The sequence below is a fragment of the Archocentrus centrarchus genome, unplaced genomic scaffold (genome assembly GCF_007364275.1).
Source record: "Archocentrus centrarchus isolate MPI-CPG fArcCen1 unplaced genomic scaffold, fArcCen1 scaffold_36_ctg1, whole genome shotgun sequence".
Lineage (NCBI taxonomy): Eukaryota > Metazoa > Chordata > Actinopteri > Cichliformes > Cichlidae > Archocentrus > Archocentrus centrarchus.
In genome coordinates this window covers 3,237,561-3,260,346 of record NW_022060263.1, presented here as the reverse complement: position 1 = coordinate 3,260,346, position 22,786 = coordinate 3,237,561, and the positions used below count along the sequence as shown (strand labels likewise).

Below are 22,786 nucleotides of genomic sequence, written 5' to 3'. Positions count from 1 at the left end.
TCACTGACGTGTCAGGTAAAATGAGAAAAAGCCAGCCAAGAGGTTAAAGAAATAATTAGAGTCCAATATGCCAGCCCTCCATTACAACTGATGCATTCTGTCATGGTCCAGGGTGGGCTGTGTGTGTGTGGTTGTGTTTCCTGTTTGTTTCAGGTTGACACACCTGTGGCTGGTTTGCAAATTTGGGCATGGGGTATATAGGAGTAGCTGGGATGATGGTTCGACCGCCTCAGTGACATCATGTTTGCTTACTTTTTCATGTGTGCAATGCTCATCTGTCGGCCATTAACAATTTCCCTCTCCATTGGCCTTTGGTCCTTGTGACCAGCCAACACACACCAGTCATCCGAGCCCCGGATGATCTCTGCCTCACCTTGGAGCCAGCACCCTTCAGCCATCTACTTGCCAGCCCGCACAGCGTGCCCACATTCCGCCACCCCAGCCCTGGACACACCTTACCACCTCTCACCCTGGAAAGCCCCTCCTAGGTCTCTCCTTCTCAGTCTGAACAGTAAGGCCAGTCAGTCACTTCCTCGTACCTCCATGGTTTTTAGAAGTGGGTGTGGGCCAGATAGGTGGTGAATGCTCCAGCTGCAGGAAGTGTGTATCCTTTAACCAATCAGGACCCTCGAGGTCTAAGTTTTGACCAATAAGACCAAAGAAAATACATTATTTCCTGAACTTTCAGGAAGTGACTTTTTTCCTGTTATAAAATATAATAGCACTAGGTAGACTTATTTAATTTACATTTTACTTGAATAGTTTGATAATGTTGTTGTCATTGTACTTTGCACACGACTGTATTTCAACCAAATTAAAGATTTAAACCAGGTAATTATTATTTTAGTAACAATAGTAACTAATAGTAGTGTAAGCCGATATATTTTGAAAAAATAATTTTTCATGTTCTCAACATATGAAAAATAAAGGCATAACTAAATAGTCATTTAATATTTTCCATTAGTTTAGTTAGATTAGAACTTTGTCATTTTACACAAGTACACAACAAGTACACAACGAAAATTGCATTCCAGAACACCCATCTAAGGGAGAGACTCCCCTGCGGTCATGCAGTTGTACAGCGCTACCGATGCAGCCGCGCAGCAATACCGTATTTAATAGTTTAATCTGCAAGTATTGCATGTATATTAGCTTCATGCGGCTAAAAACGCCAGCTTTACGGCACTGTTTACATTTACAACTTTTTTACGGCACTTCATGACATGTGACGGTGCCACGCTGAAGCCGCTTCACGAGAGGAGGAGATGCAAATGAAGAGGACGGGCTACACAGAACAAAACATGACATACGTGGTGAGTAAATTAACAACATATCAATACTAAATACAAGAAACTGATGTGGAAATGCTTTTTATCCAGACTCCGAGGGGTTTATACGCAATGATTTAGGCTTCGCATTCGGTATATTGTCACTCAGGTGGCGTAATGTTTTCCCCTAAGACAGTCCAGCTTTTTAACTTGTCATTCATCTTAGCTTGTAGTGGTTTTAAACACGATGGTGTAAAAGGAAACGACAGAATGTATAATTGCTAACGTGTTGTATTCGGAGTGATTTCGATGTGCTTATGTTTCATAACTGCTGATTCCAGAAACTGACTCTAGCCGTAGTTGCTCGTTGAAACTTCTTCAAAACTCGCCAAACACTTGTTAACGCTCAGTGTTATGATGTCGGTGTGTCTCTCGGTGTGTCAGTGTGAACTCGCCTGCATACTGAGGAGATAATTCAGCCATTTGACTCATGTGTGTTGGAACCATGGTGCTGAGGTGAGAACAGCTAGCACTGAGGTGCATAGATTAGGAGGATCTGAGGAGGTGGCAACTTGAATCAGATCGGATAAGTAAGGCGGTGAGGTTGTGGATGACTTTGTTTGCAAACAGAAGAATTCTGAATTTGTACGAAGCTGCAGTAGAACTGCTGTGATGTGATAAAATAAAGATGTTCCGGTGATGATCTGAGCGGCGGAGTGAGCACATCTTAGGTATACGGAGTTATGGTGAAGCTCGTAGGTCCGTGTATTTTGCGGCCAACGGATTTTCGTTTAGGAATCAGAAAACTAAAAACGGGAAACGCCTCGTTTCCCGATTTTAGTTTCAAAGTTTAAAAACGGAAAACGGAAAACGAACCGTTTCCTGATTTTCGTTTCAAAATGGGAAAATAAAAAAATGGAAAACGAGCCGTTTCCCGATTTTTGTTTCCTGATTAAAAATTTAAAAATGGATTTTAAAAATCCGGCGTGGAAATCGGATTTCTCATTTTTCTTCATTTTTGTATCTTGACCCGGAAATGATCGAACTCTCGCGGCACACGCAGACATTGGCGGTACGTTTGATTTGATTAGGAGCCATGATTCACATATACATCTAAGAAGACATGTCGTTGCACGAATATGAAGATTTTATTGCAGTAAGCAGAATAAATGGCAAGTGTTGTAGCGAAATCGCATCAATGTTATGCACCCACTTCGGAACAAGACGGGGTTTTTCTGAGAGGAATGTGCGGAGATGGTGTGCTGAGCAGGGGCTGCTCACACAATTCTGTTCAGACAGCCAGCTTGAAGTTGAAGTCGCTGAAGGTATTGCAGAGGTAAGTTTTTCATTGTTATAATTATTTTTATGATGAATGCTTTTTGTGAAATATGCAATGGCTACATTAATATAGCTAAAAAGCTGACTACAAGCTAATGGGAAGCCAGACATCAGTCGTATGCTACAATTTACAGATTCAATTAAATGGCTAATACACTGTTAGCCCTGCGAGAGACTGGCGACCTGTCCAGGCTGTAACCCACCTCTCACCCCTCTGGCAGCTGGGATAGGCTCCAGCTGCCAGAGGGGTGAGGGTGAGAGTCTCCCACATTGAACTGGATACGTGGATAAAAATGCATGGAAGGACTATACACATAATTTATCCAAATAATATATTTCACTTGTCACATTATTAACATGATAAGTATTAACAGTCTTACTTCTCCAAACATTCCACTGGAAATGTAAAGTTATTTTTAACAGTATTCTTCCCTATTTAGTGCCTCTATGGATAAACTGTCAGCTTCTGTGCTTAAACTTTTTTTTTAAGTCACTATGTTGGGCTTTGCAAACATAACAAGCTTCCCATTTTTTTTCTCCAAGCATGTAGTGACCTGTGAAGTCTGTCCCCCCCCCATGTCGCCTGCAGCAGAGCCAGAGCCCCAGCTAGCTGTTGCAGCTCCCCATCCGCCTCAGTTAGCTGTAGCAGCTCCTCAAAGGCCATACTTTCCATCAGCTGCAGCAGTCTGTTTTGCCTCGTTCTCCGAGTTGCGTTTGGGCTGTTTGTCCAGCCTGGTGCTGCTGCATTTTGTTTCCTTCTTTTTTGTGTGTGTGGACTATGTGGCCCTTTTGTTTTTTTTCTTTGCCTCTGGGGTCCTCATCCTGCCTGCCACACAGCGGTACATGACATCACTTTTAAAAAAACTAACAATTGAAAAGCTTCAAAATTATAATTAAAACACAAGCAAAGAAATACCAAAAACCAAATAGCATGCAGATAGCAGATATTTGACCCCAACAGGGTGATGATGACCATTTCAGGTAAGATGTGATCCTTAAGTGTTCAGTGTTTGATGGGTCTTACACTTTTGACCAGGGTTAGTTGTTTCTCTTAAACTCCATTGTGAGATGCCAGGTCTTCACAAAATCCATGTTTTTAAAGTAACAAACAGATCTCTCTTGGTCAGATAACATCACAGCTGTTATCAAGAAGGCTCAGCAGCGACTTCACTTCCTGAGGGTCCTCAGGAAGAACAACTTGGACTCAAACCTGCTGCTGACCTTCTACCGCTCATCCACTGAGAGCCTGCTGACCTACTGTATTATTTTTAAACTCTGTTTGTGGTGACGTGTTCACAGCGTATCAATGTATGTAAAAACCTGCAGTTTCTGTAAATGTATTTTAAACAACTTGTGTGCATCTAAAATACTTCAGACCTTTCATACTTGCGTATTAATGCACAGAAGTATCTGCAGTGCACTGCAATAAGAAAATGAAAAGGCAAAAAAAGTTGATTTCACTGATTCAGCGTCCTCTCCTTATCTGAGCTCAGTGACCTCAGTGTGACACATCAGTAAACTGATGCAGGTCCTCAGGTAACACCTGTGTTTACCTGCTGTTAGAAATCAATGACAGTTACATTGAGGCTTTCACCACTGTTTGTGTTTTATTCATCTGCATTATAACTTTTGCTCATTTTCAGTTTTTACTTTTTTCATATCAGAAGGATGAAACTAATAATATGCATCGAAATTGAATGTTTAACATGTACACTACGACATACTCAGCAAATAAAACCAAGTTTTAAAATAAAAAAAACGGGGTGGCTGTAGCTCAGTAGGTAGAGCAGGTCACCTACTGATCAGAAGGTCAGCGGTTCGATTCCTGGCTACTCCAGGCTACATGCCAATGTATCCTTGGGCAAGATACTTAACCCCAAGTTGCTCTCCGACCGTCCCGTCGGAGTATGAATGTGTGTGAATGATAGTTAATTTAAAAAAAAAAAGCACTTAGCTTAGTACATATGGAAGTGCTTGTATGAATGGGAGTGCATGGGTGAATGTAAATATGTTGTAATAGCGCTTTGAGTGCTCATACTGAGTAGAAAAGCGCTATATAAGAGCTAGTCCATTTACCATGTATCACAGTATGGTACGGCAGCTGCACTGAGGCAGACAGGGGGAGGCTTCATAGGGTAGTCAATACAGCACAAAGAATCATTGGCTGCCCTCTCCCCTCCCTGATGGACATCTACACCTCCCGCTGCATCAGCAGATCCAGGAACATCATCAAGGACAGCTCACACCCTGGCTTTGACCTGTTTGACCTGCTGCCCTCTGGCAGGAGCTACAGGAGCATCAAAACCAGAACAAACACTCAGGAACAGTTTCTTTGCCAGAGCAATCACCACCCTGAACTCTCACACTGTAACTGTGCAACACCCACATCTCTGTGCAATATTATATTATTCATACTGAACAATATCACTCCTCATCACTCCTATATTGTGTAATATCCAGTAGTAATTCACCAATTGCAATACTCACCATCTTCATTATTATATGTATATACTTATTTTATTTTTACAATATATAAATTTTTATACATTCTCTCTTGTAACTGTATATTTGAAGTAAGCCACTAACAGTCTTCCAAGCTGAATAGCTAAAACTTATTTTTATTTATTTATTTATTTATTTTTTTGGTGTCTGTGTGTTTGTGTGAATGAGGGGCAGATATAAGTTTATACTTCTTTCTGCTCCTTTTCATTCATGATTTTTCTCTTTGGTTATAGAAATTATTTATATATTGATTGAATGAAATGAAATGAAATTTTCTGTAGTTTTAATACATTTTATTTTCTGTATATTTTAGATTATATTAGATTATTATATTTTTATTTTAGAGAGTTTCACTTTCTATTGCATGGCACTAAACAGGAGTGGCCCTCCAATCTCATTTACTCTATTTAGACTGTTTTAGAGTAAAATAATTCTTCAGTTTGAGTAAAATTTACTGTGTAAGAGCTCATTTTTTTTTTTACTGAATATAGATTAATATTATTTCAAAATATATTTAAACTTTCTGAAAACTCTTCTATTAATCAACTTTTCCTCTGACAGGGTGGACATGTTAAGGTTGACCACACCTAACTACCAACATAATTACATAAAAATTAGGACATATAAGTTTAGCTGCTCACTGTAGCTGCCACAGTTGTTTCAACCTCCATTGAAGAAAGACAGATTCAGGGTGTTGATGTTACAGATTTCATTAGTTGGTCTCTTAAAGGGGAAATTACTCCATGATGACAGGGTGGACAGTAGTTTTAGGGACATGCACAAAATTTTAAATAAAATAATAAAAATGGAGACAAAAAAATCAAAATGGTTTGTTTTTAATTCAGTAAGAGTAATAAGAACATTTAAAAAGTATTTTCATTTTGTGCTATTTAATACCTTATTACACTGCTTGAAAGTGTGTGGGACATAGGAAAAACAGATACATCCAACCAAAGAAAATGGTATAAAATTAGTGAAATTCACTTTAATAAACTTGTTCTTGTACTGATGTGTGTGTCAGTGTATCCACATTTATAATAATACCTAAAATTTTCATTATTTTGAAACATGTTAACAATAATTTATTGATTCTGATGAGGACACCAAAGGTACTTTATACTGATATTGACCCCTTAATACTGTATTATTTTATTTAATTCATTTCCACTACTCAGACAAATTCAAGCATAACAAATGTTTTCCTATTAAAATGAATTTATTATAGGTGCAAAATAAAATGAATTCACAAACCTTTAATCCCTTTTTTTGTGGAGATGCAAAACTGTTCACCATTGTATGTCTCATCTGCCAGCTATTATTATTCAACTATCATTCACACATTTTGGGAAGTGGAATTTTTGTTCATTATGGGCTGGATAAAGAGATTGTCTGCTCTGCAGCAGTGTTAGCCCTCTAGTGATCCCATCCATCAGACACCGCTCTCTCAGTGATTTTTGTGCAAAGGCACTATCAGAGGCTGATTAGTGTAATACCAGGGCTACAGACACAAATGCATTGGAAGAAGGACACAGAGGTCAGAGTTTCCTAGCAACCCCTACAGATGATGCTTTTGATTCAGTGAATGTTGTTAGAAATGTCATACAAGTCTCTCAAATTTCTGCTTAGTCACAGTCTGACCCTCAGTGTGGGACATCATCACTGACGTGTCAGGTAAAATGAGAAAAAGCCAGACAAGAGGTTAAAGAAATAATTAGAGTCCAATATGCCAGCACTCCATTACAACTGATGCATTCTGTCATGGTCCAGGGTGGGCTGTGTGTGTGTGGTTGTGTTTCCTGTTTGTTTCAGGTTGACACACCTGTGGCTGGTTTGCAAATTTGGGCATGGGGTATATAGGAGTAGCTGGGATGATGGTTCGACCGCCTCAGTGACATCATGTTTGCTTACTTTTTCATGTGTGCAATGCTCATCTGTCGGCCATTAACAATTTCCCTCTCCATTGGCCTTTGGTCCTTGTGACCAGCCAACACACACCAGTCATCCGAGCCCCGGATGATCTCTGCCTCACCTTGGAGCCAGCACCCTTCAGCCATCTACTTGCCAGCCCGCACAGCGTGCCCACATTCCGCCACCCCAGCCCTGGACACACCTTACCACCTCTCACCCTGGAAAGCCCCTCCTAGGTCTCTCCTTCTCAGTCTGAACAGTAAGGCCAGTCAGTCGTCCCCCCCCCCCACTTCTAGACTGGATCATCTTTTGGTCGAAAAATGATGACTGGATATCTTTCTGCAAAAGGCATTAAAGCTTCTGAAGGCAGAGTGGGCAAAGTGTTGAGAAGCATTCATCAACCCTATCATGCAGCAAGACAGCAGGTAATGTTAAATACCAGTTTTCCAGTAGAGCACTGGTGTTGAGAATCTAAATCTTGCAAATATATTGAGTATTTATAGTTTGTTTGATTTTAGGGTGCCAGAAATCTCAACCCCATACCCTACAATGCAGAATACATGGGTCATAAGCTTCACTTAGATCAAAATGAAAAACTTGTTATGTTTGGAGTGACCCATGTCATGGCTATTGATGGTTTCAGCAAGAAGATTGTCAGTCATTCCACCATGCCGGTAAAAAAAAACATCATCATTTACGAGGATGTGTACAGGTAAAATAACCTGACTACTGCTACTAGTATTCATTTATTCCTCAGTCTATTATTGCTCCGTCCAGTTTTAACTAAATACTTTTTTTATCGTTACTTTAGGAGTGGCTGGGATGCTTGTTAGGTTTAAAGGGTTTATGTTTGTGTGTTTTATCTTCAGACCTGCTCTGCTTTCTTGTGGACTGTGGGATCAGGTCAGAGTTGACTGTGGGAAGGAGTTTTACCTGGCACTGTTCATCCAGGAAAGGCTGGCACAATACAGATACAATTGTCAGAGGCAGCCCTACATTCAGACACCTTCTACAAGGGTAACAATGTGGTGGTAAAATATTTTCTTTTTTTTGTAAACTCATTTCAGATGAGAATAAGTCGAGTCATGCTGTTTTAAAATATGCACAGAACCATGTGATTGAGAAAATGTGGTCAGAGGTAAATGCCCGAGTCAACTATCCTCTGAAGACTGCTTTGGTACAACTGGTGGACATGGAGGAACTGGACATGGAGGACAGCACATCCAAGTACTGTGTGTCAAACTTGACATGCCAGATGGCCAGGATTGGTATCACTAATGTTGTAGAGGCATGGAATGCACACAGGATCCCAGGTATGATTCATTCCTTTTTACTGGCTCTGTTACAAGAATATTTTGTTCACAAAGCAATTTAAATTTAGTTTACCACTCTGTAGTAAATTTTGATATGAACTGCATTTACAAATGTGTAGCTTATTTGCATATCTGTATATTCACTACTGACTGAAATTTTCAATAGATGGGGCAGCTTCAATTTCTAAAATACCTCATCGATTTGTCCTGAGTTATTTGGGTATTTTGCTATTTTGTGTAGATTTCCTTTTATTGTTGTATTTATATCTAGATCTGTTCAATGAACACATAATCACCCCTTTGAAGCAACACTAAAGTAATAAGATAAGCTCATATTTCTAAATGCTGTGAATCTGTTGCAGTTATGTTCACTTTACTATACCAAGTAAATTTTAACTCATTCATTTGTAAACCCTTAAAACACACTTGTGTGTCATGCAGGAAAAGGAATACCAAATGAACTGGCTAAAGGGGGGTGTCCTGCAAAAATTGCTGAGGAACTTCTGCCTAATGGTGCCGCTGCAGCTGACCTGTATCAGCAGGAGGTGGGATCAGCCTTGAAGAGAGATTCCATTTTTGGACTGGAGCCTTTCTCCTCTGAAGAAGCCAAACAGTGGACTGAAACAGAGTTTGGTTCTCATTTTGACTTGTTTTCACTTTACCAAAACGTGGTTCATCATAACTATGGACCCTTTAAAGATGCTGTTAGGTTTCTTATTGACATCACCAGATGTTGTGTGTGATCCATTAGTGGTATTCAATGAAGAAACGAGTAAACTTCTCCAAAAAAAATTTATTACAGAGAAAACTACAAGCTGTTTCAATTTATAACAGTTCAAATAATTTGTATTTACAATCTTGTTTCTGATTGTTGGCAATAAAGGAGAACTTGCAATTCTCTAATTCTTTTTTAAAATTCTAATTTTGTGTAACACCCAAGCTTGTATATCATTTAAACAATGTAACATTTAATAATTACATAATGAAAACCGCAGTTACCGACTACTGTTCCACTCCCAAACCATGTTATAAACATCAAACTGGGCTTGAAACCTAAGGACAACCAAGTAAAAAAGACAATGTGATTACAGAGAAAACCACCCATCAAACAGGATGAGGAAACGTGTTACTGATAAGCTGCAGAGGCTGCAGGTTAGTATATATGCCAACACTACCCAAGCTGATTTTATAAAAGGTTCCTCTGTAGGAAAACCTGGTCAATTAAGCTGGTGTGATGTTGGCTCGAAATACAAACTCTGCACCCTCTTTAGCTTTGTAGTGACAAATGCCCATTTATATTCAATGTTAGATGAATTACACATCTATATCTCTTTGAGGAGAGAGAGAACAGCATGGAGACCCTTAACTTGGTGTACCCTACGATCAAATTCTTCAGCTCTGCATTTCAGACAGTGATCTGCAGTTAACAGCCACTGCTCCACACATGTTCGGCATCCAACTAGAGACTCGCAGCACGTGGAAAACATGGGTTCCTCCATTAGAGCTACAAGGTTTTAAAAAAAGAAATTGATGCAGAAAAATATGTGCCAGTTACTTTAAATATAAAATAAGAAAATTAAACACATTTAAATTTGCTGGAATATGTAATGCATACCTTTGCAAACGAGGCAGGCAAAGGCATCCTTTACAGAATGCAGGTGGGCATCAGTCACTGCTTTGCGTGTGTGCTTTGCAAGCTCAGACAGCTGGTTTATTGCTGAGGTGATATCTTGGAGGCTCTCAGCAGCTTGCTTTAGTTGGTCAATTTTGCCAATGACCTCTTGTATGCTCATACTGTCGTCGGCCCTTCGACTTAAATGTAGAACGACAAAATAGTGAAATCGCCAAATGCATGAATATTTTTCTTATATCTGCCTATGAGGCCTTCAGTTTTTCTTTTAAAAAATATTTGTCAGGTAAAATGACTTATACTGTTTGCCCTTGTGTAGAGAATGAGTTTGACTTTACATACATTACCTTGCTTTAGCTGTTCTTCCATTCTGGAACTCCACAAAGTCATCCTCAAAGATTGCATAGATTTTTCTGGAGTTCTGTTTCCAGTAATGGGAACCTTAGGAGAAGACAATGTATTTCTATATTTATTAATTTTAATGGTAAAATGTAAAAAGCAAGTTTTTGATCACTTAGCTTACTTCTTGTGCCCTCCGAGTCTACTATTTCATTTCCTTGGCTGTCTGTCAGGGTAATCACCTCATCACAGCCCAAGGCATCCTTCACCTTCTGTGTTATTCCTTTCACATTTGCTTCAGCTTCCAAAAAGCGAATGATGACTGTTTTGGAAGTACTGAGCTTGTCATTTACTATTTTGGCAATATGGATAGCCCTGTGGAGGAATTAGATCATTAAAAAAATAAGATGAAAAAATATGGCTGTAGAGAGATTTTACTAGTAAAGACAAGTTGAATATTTAACAGCTAACCTTTGGAAAGATCTTGCTGGGAACAGGTTGCTTGCTCGTGGCGTTCCAGCTGAAGGCCGTGGTGTGTCAGTCAGAGCAGAAGGTGAGGGTCGGTGCATGAAGGCAAATGGAATACCAGTAGTGGGTAGGGATCTGCTTGCAGGAAGTGGACTATGAACTGGATCTCCATGGACCTCATAATGACTGTGATGTGAAAGATTTAGGATGGAAAAATGTCCTGCTGGCTCTGGAAATATTGCAGTGTTTGCATCATCTGTAATGTACAGACTACTGCAATTAACCTGTTTAATTTGGCAAAATAAAAAAAAAATTATAAAGTGCTAATTATTCACAGATTTTATGTTATTTAGAACAAACATCTGCACAAAATAATATTGGAAACATTCAATTCTAAATCATATTTCAATGTACTTTAAGTGTTTAGACATACCACAAAGTTACTTTTAGCTAACATTAGCATTTACTCGATCACATGCCATTAAGCTAACCAAGGCTCCGTAAAGCCAAAATAAATATTCTTATATATAAATCTATCAGTTATAAGTTGAACAGTTACGGCACCTGAAAAATCCTGCATATCTTGTCCACAGACATGTCATCTTCCTTAAGTGTAACACGTCTGCTTTCTCGAAAAAGGACATAACTGCCCGTTGCCATCCCGCAGACATCCAAAATACACTTGACAACGATGGAAACTGCAGCACGCCCTCTACTGTCATGAAACTGTCAAATGTATGGGGACAACTTCCGGGTGAGAATTGGGGAAAAAAATAAAAACTCAGAAATCCGATTTCCACGCCGGATTTTTAAAATCCATTTTTAAATTTTTAATCAGGAAACAAAAATCGGGAAACGGCTCGTTTTCCATTTTTTTATTTTCCCATTTTGAAATGAAAATCGGGAAACGGTTCGTTTTCCGTTTTCCGTTTTTAAACTTTGAAACTAAAATCGGGAAACGAGGCGTTTCCCGTTTTTCGTTTTCTGATTCCTAAACGAAAATCCGTTGGCCGCAAAATACACGGACCCTCGTAGCTGCCGTTTCACCCCTGCTGCTTCGTTTGGATGCAGCACTGTTGCTGTGCTGGTCTGTGTTGGACATGTTATTTTTAACAGTAGCCAGTTATACTTACAAGTTATTCTCATATAAAGTAATTGAGTTACTATCTAGTTACTGCATTATTAAAGTAATGATATATGTACCTACTTCGCTGGTTTTTGCAGTATGTTTTTCTGTGTGCTTTTTTTTTTTTTTTCCAACAACTTTTATTGTTTTTTACAAGAAAATAGCCAACATGTAAACATAACAGAATAAGTGTCATAAAGATTCAAACCTGGCCTAACAAACAGAAAGAAAACCCAAAACATAACATAAAACAAATAGAAGAAACTCAGGAACAAAGCAAATACCCTCAACAAAACAAAAAACAAATAAAATACTTTTTCAGGTTGCCTGTCGTTTCAACATTACAGTGTGAGATGCATCAATCCGGGACATCAGGGAGAACAAGTCTCCCTACATGATCATAGAAACGATCCCACATTGCACTCAATTTATTCTCTCTGCCCATTAGCATAAATCTTATTTTCTCCAATTTAGCAAAGTAAAGGACTTCTCTGACCCAGTGGGTATGTGATGGTGGTGATGAAGATTTCCATTTTGTTAGAATTAGGTGTCGGGCCAATAAGCAGACAAAGGCTGCAAAAGCTTCTTCCTGAGGAGACAGGTGTATGTAAGGAGGTGGTACCCCAAATACTGCGATACTAGCAGCAGGCATAATTTGTTTTCCGGCAGTCTTAGTTAGCGAGTCAAATATCTCTCCCCAGTATGATCTCAGGTTAGGACAAGACCACATCATGTGAGCATGGGTTGCGGGCGTCAGACCACAGCGGTCACAGGCAGAGTCCACATCTGGAAACATTTTTGACAACCTGGCTTTCGTTAGGTGTGTACTATTTTACATTGAACAAATGCATGCTTAGCACAAATAGAAGATTCATGCACTTTTCTAAGCGCTTTATTCCACATATCGTCAGTTATCTGCTCCTTCAGGTCTTCCTCCCACAGCCTCCTGAGAGGAGTCACAGGAGTCAGATCCAAAGAGTAAATCTGAATATAAATGTATGAGATCATACCCTTCAAAGATGGGACTGGTCTAAAAAAAAATCTAAAGAAGAAACTGGGGGCTCAGCAGGAAAACAAGGAAATCTGTTATTGACGAAGCTACGAATCTGCAAGTATCTAAAAAAATGTTGCTTTGGGAGGAGAAATTTTTGGGATAATTGCTCAAAGGAAGCAAAGACATTATTCATATATAAATCATTAAATGATCTGATGCCTAAGTTGGACCAAACGGTGAAAGTGCCATCTACTAGAGATGGGGAAAAGATGTGGTTTGATGTTATTGGGGCCTGCAACGAATATGACTGAAGCCCAAAAAAAAGTCTGAATTGTTTCCAAATTTTCAAAGATGTCTTAACAATTATATTCTTCGTATACAGGTCAGTGGCAGATTTAATAGAAGGGTGAACCAGAGCCGACAGAGATACTGGTCGGCAAGTACTGGCCTCCATTGATAGCCATATTGGGATGGAAGCACCTAAATTTGGGTGAAGCCAAAACTGTAATATTTTAAGATTAGCTGCCCAATAGTAGTATCTAAGGTTAGGAAGAGCCATACCACCTAAGGATTTAGGTCTTTGCAATAGCTGCTTACGCATCCGTGGAGGCTTTTTACTCCAAATAAAGTCACATATGCAGCCATCCAGATTTAAGAAGAAAGTTTGTGGTAAGAAAATAGGAACACATTGAAAGAGATACAAAAATTTGGGGAGAATAATCATTTTAACAGTGTTGATACGGGCTGCGATAGATAAATTTAGTAAAGACCAGCGTTCAAAGTCCATCTTTGTACGAGTCAAAAGGGTGGCAAAGTTTGCTGCATAAAGGTCCCTAAATTTGGAGGTTACAAGAATACCTAAATAGAGGAAACTATGCTTGACAATCTTAAAAGGCAAGGTCTCTAACGGATACTCATTTGCAGCTTTATTCAAGGGGAAGAGTTCACTTTTGCCCAAGTTTAGCTTATAACCAGAAATAGCGCCAAAGGAGTCCAGAGTGGAGAGAGTTGCTGGGATGGAAACAGAGAAGTTTGAAATATAAAGAAGAAGATCGTCCGCATACAAGGATACTTTTTGCTCCAGACCACAAGAGAAAATACCCGAAATTTTTGAGTTGCTACGGAGGGCAATTGAGAGAGGCTCAATAGCCAGCGCAAACAGAAGAGGGCTCAAGGGACAGCCCTGCCGAGTAGAGCGGTGAAGAGGGAAGTATGATGACTGATCATAATTTGTTCTAACAGATGCCAGGGGAGAGGAATATAAGATTTTCACCCATGAAATGAAATTATTCTGAAAACCAAATTTTTCTAAAGTAAAAAATAGATATCGCCATTCCACCCGGTCAAATGCCTTTTCTGCGTCTAAAGACAACACGGCTAGTGGCACATTGGAAGATGGAAGATGGTAAATTGTGTTGAAGAGACGCCTCAGGTTAAAAAAGGAATGTCTGTTCTTTATAAAGCCTGTTTGCTCAGGAGAGATAATAGACGGTAAAACAGTTTCAAGGCGTTTAGCAAGTGTTTTTGAAAGTATTTTAAAGTCAACATTTAATAAGCTGATTGGCCGATAAGAGGCACAGTCCAATGGATCTTTTCCTTTTTTTTAAATTAAAGAAATAGAAGCCTGATTTAATGTATGGGGTAATTTGTGTGCTATAAATGATTCATTGAACATGTCAAGCAATACTGGGATCAGTTTGTGTTGAAATTTTTTAAAGAATTCGACCGGAAACCCGTCAGGTCCTGGACATTTACCAGTCTGCATGGAGGTAATGGCATTACCGAGCTCTAAGGCAGTTATCGGTTTCTCCAGATCCTCAACCTTATGAGGGTGCACCACAGGGGTTTCAATAGATGAGAAGAAATTTTCAAAGTCTTGCTTACCACATTGTATTTCCGATGTGTAAAGGGATTCATAGTACTGTTTAAATTCGTTGTTGATTTCTATTGGATCTATTGTAATTCCTGATGATGTGCGAATTTGAGAAATTTGATGGGAAGAGGACACCTGCTTCAGTTTGTGAGCCAGTAATTTTCCAGCCTTGTCACCGTGTTCGTAGTATGTGCTCCCAGATTTAAGAAGCATGTCAACAGCATGATCTACAGCAGTGATGTGCGGTGAGGGTCGTGACTGGTGAGGCACTGACGTCATCACATCAGATTTACAAACATATAGCTTATTCACCATTTGATTGGCAACAGTTGTTTTGTTTAACATTAACATAGTCTGAAGCAAACCTTTTAGCTCTGGTGTTGGTCTTCCTTTAATTATTATCTTCTGCTTCGATTGAAAGTCCAGTTTAGAAAATTCTTTCAGTTGAGTTATGTAATCTTCCATGTTGAACATAAGGCCAAGCAACAGGAAAAACTAACTGGCCTTGCTAACTGTTTATGGTAGCTTGCCGCCGAGGAGTCGTAGAGTCCCTGGGATCACCAGCGCCCCCTACCATGAGGCACGAGAACTGCGTGCCTCACCTAGTGTCTCTTCGCAGCAGTTTCATGATCGCTCAACACAAGAATGCATTACACACACATACAGTTGTTAATGAAAAAAAAAAAAAAAAAACTGCATTATATACACCAGCTAAAATATGGAAATTTAGTTCATATAGTAAAAGTGTTAGAACATTTTAATAGCCACATGCAAAGGGAAAGTAATCCGGTCTCACTGCATAGCATGCCAGCACAGTTAGTAGTCATTGGCAATGACTATACTGAGCCGCACCACGGATTGCGCAATCCGTGGTGCGGCTCGCCGGGCTGGTGCCTCACCGTTCGTCTCTTAGTATTTGACCGGCAAATGCGAAAATTCAGCGATTTTGAAAAAACTAATCTAAAAATGGTGTAGTTAAATGGAAAAGAACTTTAAAATACAAATCACTGAATGAATATAACCATTTAATTTATTTTTTAATTTTATATTTCCACGATGACAGGTGAGGCCGTGCCTCACCTGCCTCCCCTGACTGCACGTCACTGATCTACAGTAAGATTGTTATACTCTGACTGTAAGGTTATGCGTTCTTTGTACAAGACTGCACTGGGTGAGACTGCATAAAGATTATCTAATTGCAAAATGCATCTAGACAGGCTCAACAGTTTATCTTTTCTCTTTTTATTCTCATTACATGTATAAGAGATTACCTGGCCTCTTATATAAGCCTTCAAGGTGTCCCACAACACAGCAGAGGATATATCAGGGGTTTTATTTATGGTTAGAAAGAAATCAATTTGCGAAGAGATTAGCTCAACAAATTTTTCATCCGAAAGCAGACGTACATTAAACCGCCAAGGGGGCCTTGATTGGACACTAGCTTTAAACTGAATACACATACAAACCGGGGAATGATCAGAAATTACTGCGGCGTCGTATAAACATGAGTCGGGGAGTACAGATGGAAGTATCCTATTGTCAACTAGAAAGTAATCTATTCGGGTGAACGTATGGTGCACTGGAGAGAAAAAAGAATATGTTTTATGTGAGGGGTTAAAGAATCGCCAGGGATCAGAAACAGCAAAGTCTTCCATAAAAGTTCTAACAGCACTGGCCGAATTTGAGAGGCTTACAGACTTAGTAGATGAGCGGTCAAGATGTGGATTCAGCCAACAGTTAAAATCTCCACCCATAAGGAGAAGATGAGATGACAGGTCTGGGAGGATAGAGAAGAGGTGTCTAAAAAACCCTGCATCGTCCTGGTTGGGTGCATATATATTGACAAGAAGCACCGGAGTGTTATGCATTTTACCAGTAAGAATTAAATATCTACCATATGGGTCAGATACAACATCTGAGCATGTAAATGGTACAGATTTATGTAGCAGAATTGCAACCCCCCTACACTTTTTATGGAAGGATGAGTAATAGGTTTGGCCAATCCAGTTACCCCTAAGTCTGGGGAGAATAGATGGCTTCAAGTGTGTCTCCTGCAGAAATATTACCTGAGCTCCCAGATGGTGAAGATGATGTAAGACCCTTGTACGTTTCACTGGGGAGTTAAGACCCTTGCAGTTCCAGCTAATAAACTTCAGAGCACCACCATCACGCTTTTCAGTTAGCCTAGGCTGGGCCATACATCATGGGTATCAAAACTTGGACGTGTCAGCGAAATTAACAGGCAGAGATGTGACAAGGCTGGACAATGAGTGTACCTATTAAAAATACAAAAAACACAAAAAACAAACACACATACAATGAAATGAATTACACAAGCAGGATATTGCCATCCAACTAAACCCCAACCCAACCCCTGCACTGGCATCTTCCCAAGTGAGATGCATGCGAGCCCTAAAAACCACAACAGCAACCAAAAGCGTTCCATGGTAGCCGTAGAAGAAAAATAAAATAAATTTCAAAAAGAAAAAAAAAGAGGGAAAAAAAACCCTGTGCTACCTGAGAGTGATGTGACATTTCAATTAACGGTGTTTGTCATTTAACCATATTAAGAAAGAAGAAAACACACAAACCCCCATATCTATGCACAATATTTGAAAGAAGGAAAAAAAAAAAAAGAAAGTATGTGCATAATGACATTTCAAAGGAAGGAGGAACTGTAGGATTAGTGTGTGTCCTGCTAGTTTTTGTTGACAAAATCCGCCGCCTGCAAAGGATCTTCAAAGCGATGAGTCGTCCCATCTGGCATGGTAATCTTGAGGATCGCTGGGTAGAAAAGGCCAAATTTAACATCAGAGCGAGAGCGGAGAGCGCGCTTGACTGCCCCGAATGCTGCCCGTTTCTTGGCCACAGAAGCGGTGAAGTCCGGGAAGAGCGATACACGTTTGCCTTTGTAGTACAGGGGAGATGCTTCTCCTGCGCGCTGCAAAATCTGGTTACGTACATGAAAGAAGTGCACTCTAATAACGAAAGGACGAGGAGGGTCCCCATCATTAGGTTTTTCCCGTAGAGTGCGGTGTGCACGGTCAAGGAGGGGTTTCTCCTGTAGGCCCAGCAAATCCTGTAGCAGCTGTGACATAAAGTCAGTAGCACGGGGCCCTTCGAGCCCCTCCGGGATGCCCGTCACCCGAATATTATTCCTCCGTGACCTGCTTTCCAAATCCTCACACTTGTCTTCCAGACGCTGCAGCTGTGCAGTTAGCCCCTTCAGAGCAGTCTCAAGCTCGGTGACTCGGCCGCTGTGATCGGTGCTAGCCTGCTCCAGATCCTTCACAGCAAGTTCGTGAGCATCTAACATGCGTTGCAGAGGTTCAATTGAGGATTTAAACTCCTGTCTCACCGAGTGGATTTCCGTGTGCAAGCCAGCGGACATAGCATCGATCTTTTCGAAGATATCATTCTTTAGGGACGTCATCATTGTGTTTAGCATTTCAGCATCGACGGTGTTAGCTGATGCTATCGGCATACCTGGGTCAGGAGGGGTCTGGGCTTTGCGGCCTCCCTTCAATGTGTCTTGTTTAGGACGAGTAGAAGTCATATTGAAAGATTTGTGGAGCGTTACACTGAAGCAGTGGCTCTTAAAACAGTTTATAGAAGTACCAGGACCGTCACCATGCACAAGAATATACAGAAAGAAAGAAATTTGATCACATTCTCTCGGAGCAGTTAGAGGACGCGTCTACTCCCTTCCGTGCCGCATAGCGCCCCCCGTCGTTTTTCTGTGTGCTTTTGTCTGCTGACAGGAGTGTGTGTTCATCTGCCTGCATGTGCACGTGACTCAGCATCGTGTCAGCGTTGTTGACATGGCGTATGAAGTGCATGTTTTTGTCCAGATTTTGTCAAGTTTTGGGTTTTGTAGGAATTCAGTTTATTTATATACCAGTACACAACACACAAACCAGTGGCATACACACCTGTAGATGGATTGCGGAAATGTGCTTCCATGTGGGGTCCAACCAAGCCAGTCACTTACACACACACATAATGGATTTCTGAAATGTGCATCCTTGTGGTTTCTAGGATCTAAGGTTTTGTTAGTTTTTCAATCATAGTTGTAGTACCTGACATTATGGAAGCATGTTATATTACAGCTATAGTTCCACACATCTTCAACAGCTAAACAGCTAAACTGTCATGTTGAAGGATGCTCCACTACATCCATAAAGATGCTGTTATAGGACCTGAAGAGACATCCAGAACTGACTGGACCACATGTACATAGAAGTGCTCTTTTGGTTTTGGGCACTAATTTCACATGATTTCCCTTTACAGGTCTTGAGTCTTTTATTTATGTTGTCTGTATGATGTTGGTAAGTTATTTGTGGTTTTAATTCCAGGTGATAGGCTCTCAGGGTCCTGCTGCTGTAGTTGGGCCAGCCAGAACCTTGTGTGACTCTTACCCTGATGACAGCATCAAACAGGATGCCAGCCTACAGGTAACATTCAATTAGACTTTGTTGTGAGAATTAAACTTTGGAGACCTGTTCTAGTTAGTTTACATTACATGCTTGTACATGTAGTTTACCTTTAGTTGGCAAGCTGTTATTTCGTCAGAAGGTACTTTATACAGCATTCAACCAATTATCTGATTACACGTTTTTAATGTTTCTCCTCATGGAGCCCAAATAGAAACCAGTAGCATACACACCTATAGATAGATTGTGGAAAAGTGCTTCCATGTGGGGTTCAACCAAGCCTGTCACTTACACACACACATAATGGATTTCTGAAATGCATTGTGGGGCCCTCCCGTATGGATCTAAGGTTTTGTTAGTTTTTTAGATCATAGTTGTAGTAGCTCCACTACATCTATAAAAATGCTGTTATAGGACCTGAAGAGACATCCAGAACTGACTGGAGCACTTGTAGATAGAAGTGCTCATTTGGTTTGGTGGACTAACTCCACATGATTTCCCTTTACAGGTCTTGAGTCTGTCATTTATGTTGTTTGAATGATGTTGGTAAGTTATTTGTGGTTTTAATACCAAGTGATTATCAGTTTCAGATGGGCTGATGCCAGAGGTCATCAACCCCACATCTAGTGGCCAAAGTAACGAAAAGTCTGCCAAAAATGAGGTGAGTATGGAGTAATCCTTTTCAGTATTTAACTTTATCATGGTTGCTTCTAAATGATTGCGGGCCGTTTGTAGTGCTTTCCGACTTTGAACCTTCATAGCATCACATTAACACTGCAGTCTGCTCTTACAATGATTTTATATGACAGACAGACCCTCAGAATTGGATTGACACCTTATTTTTGCCAATCATGTTTTCCAGAGCCAATAATAACCAGACAGCATCATGTGACTTTTCTGGACATGCCCCAAATCTTCCCCAATCGTTCTGATTGGTCAACTCTGACCCAAAATCCGAAACCACAGATGTATAGCCAATAAAATTCCTGATACGTGGGTATATGGCGCTATGGGGTGTGTTTTCACATGAATGCGTAACATTCCAGCGTAGTCAGTGCATCCTCCGTGCGTGAAACTGAGCAGGAAATAAGAGTGTGTTTGCCGTCGTGCGTAAACAGTGTTTACAATACTTTTTCTCGCCAACGGATTGTCAGAATGCATCAAAAACAGACTATATTTATTCAGTGAAGTGACTAAATGACTCACAAGACTAGATTATTATTTATTAGAGGATTTCGTCGCTGATTCGACCGGTTTTATTGATGCAAAATCCCGCGAACGAACAGCTGTACTCTGACGGCGATTCATGGTACATGTTACGTTTTATTCTCAGCTCGTCCTCGTATTATAAGCTTGACATGCACTATTACAAAGAAGTAATCACCGCGCGCTGTTATGGCACTTATATTGTGTGTGTGCTTTGCATATGAAAATTTACAAGAACAGTGTTGGGGGCAGGGAAGGTTGTTATAGGTCTTGACAAGGCTTTCACGGCGGTCTTTATTACGTTTAGGATGAGGAGGACAATGGCTCAGAGCTTTTTTTGACCAGTAAGTGTCTAAAGTTCTACAAAAAGCTTTATGCTTTGTGGTGGGCTTTGTGTAAGTTTTGTCTGTGGGTGTGGGGCTATTTGTTTGGGAGGGGGGTGTAAGTTGTGTATCAGAGGATTATTGGGAGGATTGTGGTTTTTGTTTTATTTTATGTGAATATGTAGTTTTCATATTTACTATAACTTTTTATTTATTTTTTTTTTTGCTTTTTTTTTTGCATATATTTTTTCTTTTTTTTTTTTGCATTTTTGGCCACAGCGGCTTTTTGTGACAGTGGAGAGACACGGGAAATGGGGGAAAGATACAGGGGAAGACACACGGGCAAATTGGCGATGGGGCCGGGACGCAAATCCGTGCCGCCCGCACCGCAACGCGGCATATGTATATGGTCGCCAGCTTCGCCACTAAGCCACCCACCCATTTATTTATTTTAGGTGTGTGAAGGAATCACTGAAAATAGACTGGGGTTTTGTGAATGAAGGCCTAATATTTTCTTTCTTTTACAAATTAGGAAACAAAAATCAGGCAGTGAGCAACAAAGGCAGGGAACAAAAACCCAAAACACAAGGAAACACAGGGGCCAGCACGAGGGCAAAGAAACAGCAACCCAAAAGGAACAGACCAAACAAAAACAACGGCACAAGGCTGAAAAACAGTCCAGAAACAAGAACAAACCACGGGGATGAGAAACAAAAACAGGATGAAACAAAAAGCGATGGCACAAGGCCGGAGAGCCCCAATGTCCAACACAAAGGTCAAAAACAATGAACAGATCAGGAGCTAAAACAAAACAAAAACAGCAAACGGCAGGAGAAAACACAGTCCACAGTTCAGGGGAGTCCATGGGAAGTCAAAAACAAAAAATACACAGTTCAGGAGGCCGACCGCGCTCCCAGCGGCGATGAGGAGGAGACGGGACTGGAGGCCGACCGCGCTCCCAGCGGCGGCGGCGACGAGGAGGAGGAGAAGACACTGGAGGCCGACCACGCTTCCAGCGGCGGCGACTCACTGGAGCCACAACGTGCCTGGACTCCCCTGAGCCCAGGGTGGTTGAGGACACAGGACACTCGGAAGGTCCGGACCGGGCGGGACCCCCTGGCAGCTCGGACTGAGTGGGACACTCGGAAGACACAGGCGGCTCGGACTGAGCGGGACCCCCTGGCAACTCAGGAAATATGAAACTAAACACAAAACGCTGGGCAAACGGCCCAGGACATGACAGTTTCACCATTTGTTTACTATTTGTTTGTAATTGTGCATTTTTTATGCTCCACTTTTACTGTTTATAAATGATAGATGTGGACAAAGTTCAAAGTATATTTCAGATCATTGATGCATGTTCTGAGAAAGAAAGATGGGCAAATGTTCAAATGAACATTCATTGTTAAAATGTTAAATAAAGTTCCTTTATTCATTGGCTACATTTGTAATGTGTCCATTTTAAATTTTGACTCAAGAAGTTAATGATTACTAGTAATTGTGTTGCATGGGGTCTCGGTTCAAGTCTGCCCCACACCAGTTCCTTTGGGAGGGAGTGGTGGCCTAGGGGAGAAGAAGAGGGTTCATCACTGAGAGGACCCTGGTTCAAATCCTCGGGCTGGCATCACTGTGGGTCCCTGAGCAAGCCCTCCCCCCCAGGTTGCTCCCCGGGCGCCCTTTGGCTGCCCCCTGCTCCATGCTGTGCTGTGTGTACTACATATTCCATGTGTGTGATGGGTTAAATGCAGAGAATGAATCTCACTGCATCTATATGTATGTGATAAATAAAAATCTCTTTCTCTTTCTTCTCCTGTATACTTAATAGTTAGCAAAAATGAAGAACTTAAATATATTAAAATGTACCAGTATAACTGAACAAATGGAAGAATATTAAGACCAGGGAAAATGGACCAGAATCTGAATAAAGACAGATGTACTGTAGAATGTACATTTCAATGTATACCTAGTTTATTTAGCTAGATGAAAGGATTAATAACACTAACAAATTTAAAGAAAAACGAAAATGTTTATAAAGGCAGACCTAACGAGTTAAATGTTAAAAGCA

General features: G+C 40.5%; 2 protein-coding genes and 1 long non-coding RNA gene across 5 annotated transcripts; 2 read left to right on the top strand and 1 right to left on the bottom strand.

The window, feature by feature from the left end:
- Positions 1-1,231: 1,231 nt before the first annotated feature.
- LOC115776647 (uncharacterized) lies at positions 1,232-22,374 on the top strand. The gene is made up of 4 exons (XR_004019489.1): positions 1,232-1,313; positions 19,115-19,213; positions 19,777-19,853; positions 21,254-22,374. It is a non-coding gene; the product is annotated as an uncharacterized LOC115776647 (long non-coding RNA).
- LOC115776646 (uncharacterized) lies at positions 7,303-9,229 on the top strand. 2 transcript variants are annotated; one of them, XM_030724371.1, is made up of 5 exons: positions 7,303-7,441; positions 7,660-7,728; positions 7,886-8,033; positions 8,125-8,329; positions 8,771-9,229. In XM_030724371.1, the coding sequence occupies exons 1-5, from the start codon at positions 7,425-7,427 to the stop codon at positions 9,070-9,072; spliced, it is 741 nt and encodes a 246-aa protein (XP_030580231.1). In that variant the 5' UTR covers positions 7,303-7,424; the 3' UTR covers positions 9,073-9,229. The 2 variants fall into 2 exon arrangements, with proteins under 2 accessions (XP_030580231.1, XP_030580230.1); XM_030724370.1 differs by having other exon boundaries at positions 7,535-7,728.
- On the bottom strand, positions 9,588-11,786 carry LOC115776644 (uncharacterized). 2 transcript variants are annotated; one of them, XM_030724368.1, is made up of 6 exons: positions 11,331-11,786; positions 10,770-11,050; positions 10,483-10,673; positions 10,307-10,400; positions 9,945-10,141; positions 9,588-9,833 (listed from the first exon to the last, which is right to left on the bottom strand). In XM_030724368.1, exons 1-6 carry the CDS (start codon positions 11,424-11,426, stop codon positions 9,652-9,654), a joined length of 1,041 nt encoding a protein of 346 aa, XP_030580228.1. In that variant the 5' UTR covers positions 11,427-11,786; the 3' UTR covers positions 9,588-9,651. The 2 variants fall into 2 exon arrangements, with proteins under 2 accessions (XP_030580228.1, XP_030580229.1); XM_030724369.1 differs by having other exon boundaries at positions 10,770-10,952.
- Positions 22,375-22,786: the final 412 nt, after the last annotated feature.

Excerpts from the sequence above, each read along its gene's own strand:
- LOC115776646 (XM_030724370.1), top strand. The coding sequence starts at position 7,337 with ATGATGACTGGATATCTTTCTGCAAAAGGCATTAAAGCTTCTGAAGGC. Across the intron at positions 8,034-8,124 it reads TTCAGACACCTTCTACAAGG|AACCATGTGATTGAGAAAAT; the intron begins GTAACAATGTGG and ends AAATATGCACAG. Across the intron at positions 8,330-8,770 it reads GAATGCACACAGGATCCCAG|GAAAAGGAATACCAAATGAA; the intron begins GTATGATTCATT and ends TGTGTCATGCAG.
- LOC115776644 (XM_030724368.1), bottom strand. The coding sequence starts at position 11,426 with ATGGCAACGGGCAGTTATGTCCTTTTTCGAGAAAGCAGACGTGTTACA. Across the intron at positions 10,142-10,306 it reads GGAAGAACAGCTAAAGCAAG|TCGAAGGGCCGACGACAGTA; the intron begins GTAATGTATGTA and ends TCTACATTTAAG. Across the intron at positions 9,834-9,944 it reads TGCCTGCCTCGTTTGCAAAG|CTCTAATGGAGGAACCCATG; the intron begins GTATGCATTACA and ends AAAACCTTGTAG.